The sequence below is a fragment of the Nansenia antarctica genome, assembly GCF_963989245.1.
Source record: "Nansenia antarctica genome assembly, chromosome: 1".
NCBI classification, from domain to species: Eukaryota; Metazoa; Chordata; class Actinopteri; order Argentiniformes; family Microstomatidae; genus Nansenia; species Nansenia antarctica.
In genome coordinates this window covers 108,428,145-108,438,952 of record NC_137674.1, presented here as the reverse complement: position 1 = coordinate 108,438,952, position 10,808 = coordinate 108,428,145, and the positions used below count along the sequence as shown (strand labels likewise).

The 10,808-nt window shown below is 48.0% G+C and overlaps 1 protein-coding gene across 1 annotated transcript in view; it reads left to right on the top strand.

Moving 5' to 3' along the window:
• Positions 1–378: 378 nt before the first annotated feature.
• Positions 379–10,808, top strand: part of camsap2a (calmodulin regulated spectrin-associated protein family, member 2a) — a gene marked incomplete at both ends in the record, with an annotated part of 60,586 nt that continues 50,156 nt past the window's right edge. Inside the window, 2 exons of the mRNA XM_080529636.1 lie at positions 379–517; positions 9,243–9,523. Of these exons, the coding sequence (XP_080385762.1) occupies positions 379–517; positions 9,243–9,523 (420 nt within the window). The remainder of the gene's footprint in view (positions 518–9,242; positions 9,524–10,808) is intronic.

The following is a 10,808-nucleotide window of genomic DNA, read 5'->3' as shown; positions in this document are numbered from 1 at the left end:
CAACAGACTGGGATGGATCTGGGACGTCTCTGTCCTCTGTAACTGGAGACAAGATGCGATCTGCCCTCTGAAATAATTCTGCAATAGGTTGACAGTTATATATTATATCCAACGGGACCCCATTTCTATTGAATGGGTGAGAAATAAGGATTCCTACTCACCCCGTCAGAAGAGTTGCAGGACAATACAGGACAATACGGGACAATACGTTCCCCATGGCTTGCAGCCGACCTCAGTGTTGATGGCATCTGGTCAATATTGGGACTTGAAGGCTGCGAAATAAGTCCGATTTCGGTGCAATAAATTCCATCGGTGGGATGTCATCCACTCCTAGGGCTTCACAGTGACCATAGGGGTTCAGACCGGGGGGATATTATCATGGGCGAAGTGTCGGACGCCAAGGGAATTAAAAAGACCTTTATTGTTCCAGCGATTAAGTCTTTCGATCATTATGATTTCTCCCGAGCGAAGGTCTGCTGTAGCCTCACGTGGCTGGTGGCCAAGTCGTTTGGGACAGGTAAGGTGCCCTTTGTTTTTATTGCGTTTTCTTGGTATTGCATTTTTAAAAATGCGTTATTATTGCATTTAAAAAATAATAATATTCGTTTGACGTGATCGTTGTTTTCAAAGCAATTTTGTAATTTTGTAGATGCTTTCTAGATATGCTTTTCTCATATAGGCTCTCTAGAGAATGCATTATTGATGCGCAATGGTGTCACCTCGATCTAAAGAAGTAGGTCTATTCCGAAGCACTTTATTTTGGTTTTCCCCAAGAGGGACTGTCTGTTGCAACAAGAAACACACACACACACACACACACACACACACACACACACTCACACTCACACTCACACTCACACATACACATACACACACACACACACACACACACACACACACACACACTCACACATACACACACACACACACACACACACACACACACACACACACACACACACACACACACACACACACACAGACACACAGACACACGCACACAGATGAGAAGTAGGTCTATTCATAGCTTTCATGTGACGTCACAGCATAGTGGAAACGCCCACCTGACGGGCAAAAGGCACTTTTTGCGGGCAAAACCCACGGGCAAAACCCACTTTTTGCGGGTTAATAACTTTGATTTCCCGTGGGTTAGGAACATAATTCCAACGTGTCCGGATAGAGTAGAAGACAGGGAATCCAACACTATTTGAATGGAGTCGATCCTTCACTCCTATCACCGTGGACACAGCAAGGAGCGAATTCCCGGATATAAATATTCCCTCGCCTCGCTGACAGCGGGAGTTGGGAGTTTCGTCCAGCAGCCGGTGAACGCCCGGTTGATCGAGTTTCATATTTAAACTATATCTTCTCGGGATGTCAGCGCGGTGGTTAAGGGCTCAAAATGACCGTATACTGATGGTGAATTTAGCAATAATAGTCTTATGTTTGTACCACCTCCATAACCGGTGTTATTCACGGGAAAAGCCGGTCAAGGAGGCACCCTTTGCAGGTCAATAACTTTGATTCTCCGGGGGTTACGAAAATAATTCCAACGTGTCCGGATGGAGTAGAAGACAGGGAATCCAACACTATTTGAATGGTGTCAATCCTCCACTCCTATCACCGTCGTGTATCTTGATAGTTCTTCATGAGTGAGGTGGTCTAAATAGTAGGCAGCCATGTTGAGCGATGTTGCTATGATACTTTTTGCCCGTCAGGTTGGTGGTTGCTAGGGAAGAAACCACGTGACTGAAAGCTATGAATTCCGAAGCACTTTATTTAGGTTTTCCCCAAGAGGGACTGTCTGTTGCAACAAGAAACACACACACACATACACACACACACACACACACGCACACTCTCACACGCACGCACGCACACACACACACACACACACACACACACACACACACACACACAGACACAGGAGACTTCCACTAATTATGAAAAATAACTGAGGCGTGATTCTCTGTAGTTGAAATAGGCTGCTGTGTAAACACCAGGAAGGTGTGAAGGTGTGAACTGATGCCACAGATGACCTCATCACCACCAGACGGTGTGGAGGTCTATGTTAGGTCTATCCCTGCTCTCAACCTTGACCGTGACAGGCCTAGTCCACCCCAGGCCTAGGGGGCCTTCATACATTCATATTCTCGTTCCTAATATCTTCAGTAGCCCTACTCTCGCATATTCTACAGCAGTGATGCATTAAATTAACCCTGAATCTAGCTTGTATCACCTGCGTAGCATAGTAGTAATACAATATCAACCATGTAATAATATCAGTCAGCCCTTTTTTTATTTGTGGTTGTGGTACTCGATACGTTAATGAATTTGATATATACTATATACACACTCCCACCCGGGCCTGAACTGTGCTTGGTCTAGAGGGGGGAGGGAGAGGGAGAGAGAGGGGGAGGCAGAGAGAGGGAGACCCCTCCAGAAACCCCCCCCCCCCCAACTCCCTCCCCCCCCCTCGCTCCCTCTCTCTCTCGAGCTGCGGGGGGGAGGGGAGATGGTGATTTAAGATGTGCATCAACGTCGTAACGACCATCATTGGCCAGATGTTTTCCTCCTTGCTCATGTGCTGCTGTGAGCTGGAAGCCCGTCTCGGTGTCTCGGCGGCACGGCCAGGCAGCACGGTGAACAGAGGCTCCTCTGACTCATCCGTACCCTGGCCCCGGCTCAGCGGCGTGGGATGTTGAGCCGGCCAAGGGGCTGCCTGGGGGTATTGTGGTCGGTGCATTTACACTTAAAGTTACTGCACCTCTCCAGTGTCCTTCCCTGTGTTGAGACACCACAAGATGAAGGGCTGTTAGCCTGGCAAGCACACAAGCACACACACACACACACACACACACACACACAGAGACAGAGACACACACACAGAGACAGTGACACATACACAGAGACAGAGACACACACAGAGACAGAGACATACACACAGACAGACACACACACACACACACACACACACACACAGATACAGAGACACACACACACATACACACAGACAGAGACACACACACACAGACACAGAGACACACACAGAGACACACACTCACACACACACACACACACACACACACACACACACACACACAAGCAGGGCTGCTCTATGTCTCTAAAGGCACAATTCTTTGGAGAACAACACGTCGCCTACTTACTCCTCTACACTCTCTGTTTCTGTTTTCTGCCATTGGATTAACTCCTGCTTCCACAATAGCCAGTAGTTTGCCAAAGGAGGCTCAGTGTTGTGTCGTACTAAGGCTGCTGTTTACTAAGGTAAAGGGCACGGAGCTAATGCAGAGATTGCTGAGGCTGGAGGGCAGAAAGTAAGGCTGCTGTCAGCTCACTCGTTGAAGAAAGTAACATGAATTATGTTTCATGTACTGCACTGTGTTGGGAAATATCTTTCTCTTATCAAATAGGTAACATAAAGGTTCTTTGTCACGTTGAATTCACGTTGCGTATTGCTGTATTGTGCATGTATCTGTAATGTGTCCTAAGCCACATAGTTTATAGACCCAGCTTTCAATGTAAAACATGGTAAGATTGGGGCCAAAGTTGAGCATCTTTAGCTAATATTTCTAGTAGACACGATAAGAAATAATCTGATGGGAGTTCTGAATACTGCGTAAAGCGCTTCCATGATATGCGATGTATTTTCAGACTGTTTACAAACTCTGTAAAGGAGTTCATAACTCAGATCGAGTAATTACTGTTTTTTTCCAAACCATTGTTACAGTGGAGCTACAATTAAAATCTCGCTGCAGAGCATTCTGGGTAGTACGGTATTTCCTGCTCTGCTCAGCACTAATTGGGGCCCTAAGTCTGTTACGAGACTTTGATCAGTGGGACTTGGAACTACTTCCATGTAATAACATTCCTTTGTATTAATAACAATAAAAGTAGTGATATGTCCCTCTGATACCAGAAAATACGCAAACTTGAGAACACACACACACACACACACACATTATCCTTTTACTCACTGCCAATATGAATGAGAAAAAGAAAAAAAACTAACAGGTAAAGTGCATTCATTCTGCCCCAGCTGACATAACTAACGTAACTGCCGGTAATTCAATCCTACTCAAACTGCTGTGATGAACACAAACAGATCTTTTCCTCTGCCGTCGGTGTGTGTGTTTGAAGCCTCAAGTGGACCGTGACATCGGTAACAAACACAACCAGATGTCTGTCTGCTGTCTGGAGACTCTCCTAGAGCGTAATACACTCTGGTCCCGGCGGTGTGTGCGGCTCTGTAACGGAACCCGCCAGAACATCTGGTTTGTGTTCCTTTGACTTACACTCACACCAACACTGACTGGACAAGATAATGATGACTGGTTTGTTATGCCTAAACACATGTAGTACCACACATAGGCTACTGTTGAAAAGCACAACAACACTACTACAACACAACAACACAACAACACAACACAGGGTGGCTGCGGCTCAGGAGGTAGAGCCGGGCGTCTAACGATCGCAAGGTCTGCGGTTCGGTGGTTCGGCAGTTCGATCCCCGGCTGGCCATGTGTCGAGGTGTCCTTGGGGCAAAACACTGAACCCCAAATTGCTCCCAATCAACGGGCCCGACGCCTTGCATGGTAGCTTGCCGGCCATTGGTGTGTGAATGTGTGTGTGAATGGGTGAATGAGAGGCCGTTGTAAAGCGCTTTGGAATAAGGCGCTATATAAGTCAGTCAGTCCATTTTACAACACAACACACAACAGAATAACAGTCAAGCATACCCTTGTCCCTAAGACTAGTGTTCTTTGTTTTCATAAACAGTCTAATCTAATCTAATCTAATCCAGGGTGATGCTGTGTGAATCTGGCTGCGTACAGGCTGAGGGTCAGGCTACTGCTGATGCCCGTTCAGATTATTTTAGTTCCTCTATAAAACTCCTAACCAGCAGATATCCCATCATGTATCTTCAATTAGGTCTGAGTGAAGTGAGATTATTCCAGAAATACTGTCGTCGTCCCCCCCCCCTCCAGAGATACAGGCACGATCACTGTCCCCCCCCCACCCCCCACCCCCCCACCCCCCCCCCGTCCAGAGAGACATGCAGGACACAGGCCTCCTGGCTCAACATCCTACACGGCTCAGAATAGTCCTCGGCGCATAAGCAATTAAACAGAACAAGACTACACACGCACGCGCGCGCACACACACACACACACACACACACACACACACACACACACACACACACACACACACACACGGAAATGAATCTCTGGGGTTTGAAATCGGATTTACTGTATTGCTCCATGTCCCAGTTCTGGGTCTTCTTACAGTAGGCGTTCTGTGTTCTGGGTTAGGGTTCTGACAGTAGGCGGTCTGTGTTCTGAGTCTGGACTGGCACAGCAGGTCCAAGGAGAGTAGAGTGTTTGTAAAGCAGCCTTGGACCAAAGTGGGTATGAGAGTTGTACCTCTTAAGCCTGGTACACATATAAGGATTTTCGAAATCTTGACAGATTTTTTATCTGAAGCGGGGTACACACATACGGATTTTCTGCGATTTCAGCGATTTTCGGATGTCTGAAAACAACAGAAAACGCCCGGTTATCAGATGGATCTTAAAAATTTCCTATAACAGAATCCTGGGGTGTGAGGTGTGTTAAGAGTCAATCTCTCCCGGCAACCTGCTCGGAAAATGGGCGTGGCCGGCAATCGTAAATGTGAAATGTGTTCAATACTTCCGACCAGAAATCATAGGGTTGCCAGATTGTTTGGTGGAATTAGCGGTTTTAGACTGTGGTTAGGGTGGAAAATGTCATTCCCATCTGGCAACCCTGCTCGCCAATCAGGAAGCGAGCTGACTAGTCAGGGTACTACGTTAGATAATAATAACTTTATTTGTATAGCGCTTTTCCTGCAAACGTTGCGGCTCAAAGTGCTTTAATCATTATATAATCTTAATTTAATTATTTTGTAATTTAAAGGCAATATTAAAAGGATGGGTTCACGCGAGATTTCTGGCTTGGGGAACGAGACTCTAGAGTCCGGAATCTGTCGTTCCCCACGCCCATTTTCCGAGCTGGTTGAGAGTTGAGAGTTGATTGCACAATTGAAGAGAATTGACTCTTAACACACCTCACACCCCAGGATTCTGTTATAGGAAAATGTTAAGATCCATCTGATAACCGGGCGTTTTCTGTCGTTTTCTGTCGTTTTCAGACATCCGAAAATCGTGCCAAAACCGGCCAAAAACTCCTTATGTGTGTACCACCCTTTAGGGACTCAGTCACCCCCCCCTCTAGGGTGGCGAGTTAGAGGCCGGCCAGCCATCAGAAGGTCGCTGGTTCGATCCCCCAACCTCAGCAGGGAGCCGATTATGAGCTGGTGACTTGAGGGTTGCTGGCATCACATCCAAGGTGCCGTTGTGCCCTTGAGCAAGGCACTTAACCCCTAACTGACAATAAAGTTGAATCTTAATCTTAATCTTAATCTTAATCTTATCAGTCCCATGGTCAGGTGGGTCATCCTCCCCGTACAGCTGACACACATTGACATCTCCTCAGTACCGCGGTACACCAGTAATCTGCTCCTAGTCCCTCTCAGTCACCCATGGTAACGGAGACCCCTTTATTAAGCTTTATATGTAACACTGATTGTTTTGATTGTCTTTTCATGTATTTATGACCTAATTGTAATCTCACGTAGGTGTGTCCTCACAGGTGTTGCCTGTTCAATCTAGCCTACCTGTCTATTTAATGGCTGTCGTGCACTACGTTGCTTGTAAGACTTGACAAAGGCTACGGCCGAAACCGTTGTCAATTAAAATCGACAGTTTTTGCATCTGAAACTAGAGTGTGCGGCTTCTACTTCTTTCAATGGAGGCCCCCTTACCTGACCCTGTGGATGGGATAGCATGGCTCTGTGGTCAGCTGCTGGCTGGTAGGATGTGATGCACAGTTCTGTGAGTGTGGAGTGATTCACAGTTCTGTGAGTGTGGAGTGATTCACAGTTCTGTGAAGGCGACGTGGGGAGTGTGAAGGTGTGAAGGCCTCTGTCATTGGGCCTTTACACAGCCTCATTAAAATGAACACACATCTGCTCCCTTGGATTCGGATACTGCTGTGTGTGTGTGTGTGTGTGTGTGTGTGTGTGTGTGTGTGTGTGTGTGTGTGTGTGTGTGTGTGTGTGTGTGTGTGTGTGGGTAGTGGGCAATTCCATGTCAACCTAATTTTCAGGTCTATCTGAGGTCATAATATTTGTCCCTGTATCAAGATTCCTGATTGGTGTGAAAATGAATAATCTATTTCCATAGATATTTTCATTCTCCCATACTTGAGTCTGAAAAATGAGTCTGCTATCTCTCTCTCTCTCTCTCTCTCTCTCTCTCTCTCTCTCTCTCTCTCTCTCTCTCTCTCTCTCTCTCTCTCTCTCTCTCGCTCTCTCTCTCCTCTCTCTCTCTGTCTGTCTCTCTCTCTCTCCCTCTCTCTCTCTCTCTGCCTCTCTCTCTCTCCCTCTCTCTCTCTCCCTCCCTCCCTCCCTCTCTCTCTCTCTCTCTCTCTCTCTCACTCACACACCCACTCATTCACTCACTCACTCACACACACACACACACGCACACACACACACACACACACAGAAACACGCACACACACACACACACACACACACACACACTCACTCACTCACTCACTCACACACACACACACACACACACACACACACACACACACACACACACACACTCACACTCACACACACACACGCACACACACACACACACACACACACACACACACACACACACACACACACACACTGAAACACTCTGCTCCATCTCTCTTTGATGATGCAGACTCAGAGAGGGCTTCCCTGGGAGATATACGGATGACAGATGAATCGATTCGGTCGGTTCCTCTCCTCCTACTGGTGTTTCCATAGTAACCGGAGGTCCATCCATGCTAGCTAGCGTGCTCAGATTGAGATCACACCCATGTCTCTGGATTAGTCCAACAGTGAAGTAGACCGTACCACAGACAGACCAGCCAGGTGCTGAACAAGGGTCGGTCTCACAGCATACTGACTGACTGACTGACTCACTGGCACGGCACCAGGATATCTGAAAGACCTTGTGCTAGCATATCAGCCCAATAGAGCTCTCAGGTCTTTTGCTAGCATATCAGCCCAATAGAGCTCTCAGGTCTTTTGCTAGCATATCAGCCCAATAGAGCTCTCAGGTCTTTTGCTAAAATATCAGCCCAATAGAGCTCTCAGGTCTTTTGCTAGCATATCAGCCCAATAGAGCTCTCAGGTCTTGTGCTAGCATATCAGCCCAATAGAGCTCTCAGGTCTTGTGCTAGCATATCAGCCCAATAGAGCTCTCAGGTCTTTTGCTAGCATATCAGCCCAATAGAGCTCTCAGGTCTTTTGCTAGCATATCAGCCCAATAGAGCTCTCAGGTCTTCTGCTAGCATATCAGCCCAATAGAGCTCTCAGGTCTTGTGCTAGCATATCAGCCCAATAGAGCTCTCAGGTCTTCTGCTAGCATATCAGCCCAATAGAGCTCTCAGGTCTTCTGACGCTGGTTTTCTCTGTGTACCACATGTACAAAAGAGGAGATTTGGTGAGGCTGCGTTCTCATTTTATGCACCCAGATTGTGGAATGCACTGCCAGTTTACATTAGGGATGCAACCTCAGCAAATATGTTCAAGTCAAGACTAAAAACCCATCTTTTTAATGATGATTATATAATGATTGGAGCACTTTGAGCTGCAACGTTTGCAGGAAAAGCACTATACAAATAAAAAGTTCTTATTATTACGCTATTATTATTACTGTGTCTTTACTAAAGAGACTCTTTAGTAAAGACACAGTAATAATAATAATAATAATAATAATAATGAACTATCAATACTAGATTGAAACCCCATCGTATCCGTCTACGGCAGGAACAGGTTTGCTGTACTGACTGGTTTGCTCTTCTGAGGTGGTGAACGCTGTCCTTCAAATACGCTTACAAGGCGGTGCCTCTCCAAAATGAAAATGATAACCGAGTCCATACTTCTTGAATGTGAAATGCATAGTCCTCATTTTGAATATTCCTCTCTCCCTCCCTCCGTCTCTTTCTCTCTCCCTCTCTCTCTCCCCCCCCTCCCCCCTCTCTCTCTCCCCCCCCCCTCTCTCTCCCCCCCTCCCTCTCTCCCTCCTCCCCTCTCTCCTTCCCTCCCCCTCCCCCCTCCCTCCCCTCCCCCCCCTCTCTCCCTCCCTACAGACAGCGTCCCCTACGACCTGAAGGAGCCGTTCTACACGGACCAGTACGCCCAGGAGCACCTGAAGCCCCCCGTGGTGAACATGCTGCTGTCTGGGGAGCTGTACTGCCAGGCGGGGGGCCACATCCTGGGGAGGGGGGGGGAGGGGGAGGCCCCCGGGGGGGAGCCCCTGGCGGGGGGGCACGACGCCGTCATCCAGGCCCTGGCCCAGAGGGGCCTCCACGTCAACGACCAGGACCGGCCCGTCACAGAGAGAGACCTCCGCAGAAGACCCATCAACATGGTAAGACCAGAGAGGACGGAGAGAGACACACACACTCACTCACACACTCACACACACACACACACGTTCACATGGTAAGACTAGAGAGGACGGGACACACACACACACACACACACACACACACGTTCACATGGTAAGACCAGAGAGGACGGGACACACACACACACACTCACACACACACACATACACACACACACACACACATTCACATGGTAAGACTAGAGAGGACGGGACACACACACACACACACTCACACACACACACACACACACACACGTCCACATGGTAAGACTAGAGAGGACGGGACACACACACACACACGTCCACATGGTAAGACTAGAGAGGACGAGACACACACACACACACGTCCACATGGTAAGACAGAGAGGATGAGACACACACACACACGTCCACATGGTAAGACTAGAGAGGACGAGACACACACACACATACACACACGTCCACATGGTAAGACTAGAGAGGACGAGACACACACACACACACACACGTCCACATGGTAAGACTAGAGAGGACGACACACACACACACACACACACGTTCACATGGTAAGACTAGAGAGGACGACACACACACACACACACACGTCCACATGGTAAGACTAGAGAGGACGACACACACACACACACACGTCCACATGGTAAGACAGAGAGGATGGGACACACACACACACACGTCCACATGGTAAGACAGAGAGGATGGGACACACACACACACACACCCATGGGGTGGCTGTGGCTCAGGAGGTAGAGCCTGGGGTCTAATGATCGCAAGGTTGGCGGTTAGATAGTTCAGTAGTAAAGTGGCTGTGAGCTTAAGGTTCAGGTAGTCCGTATACATGGGGTGTGCTTGGGGAAGATAGTCAATAGTCTACAGTGGGCTTGTTCATGAGCCTGATGGCCTGGGGGAAGTAGCTGCTGGTTAGCCTCTGAGTTTTGGCCCTGAGGCTCCGGAAGAGGCCTCGCCTTTTGGACGGCATCGGTTCTGCACAGAGTGTGTGTGTGCGTGTGAGGGAGATTGTGTAGGTGTGTGTGTATGTGTGTGTGTGTGTGTGTGTATGTGCGTGTCCTGTCCATGTTCTAGAACTCCCAGTTCTATTTGAAGTGCATGTTGTGTCTGTCCATCTCATTTGATTCTAGATTGAATCATAGAAACAGTCATGCTGAAAGATGAAGAACACATTCTCCAGTAAGAGACAGATACATTCACCAAACACCTTATTAGAAACCTCCCCCCCTCCCTCCCTCTCTCCCTCTCTCCCCCTCTC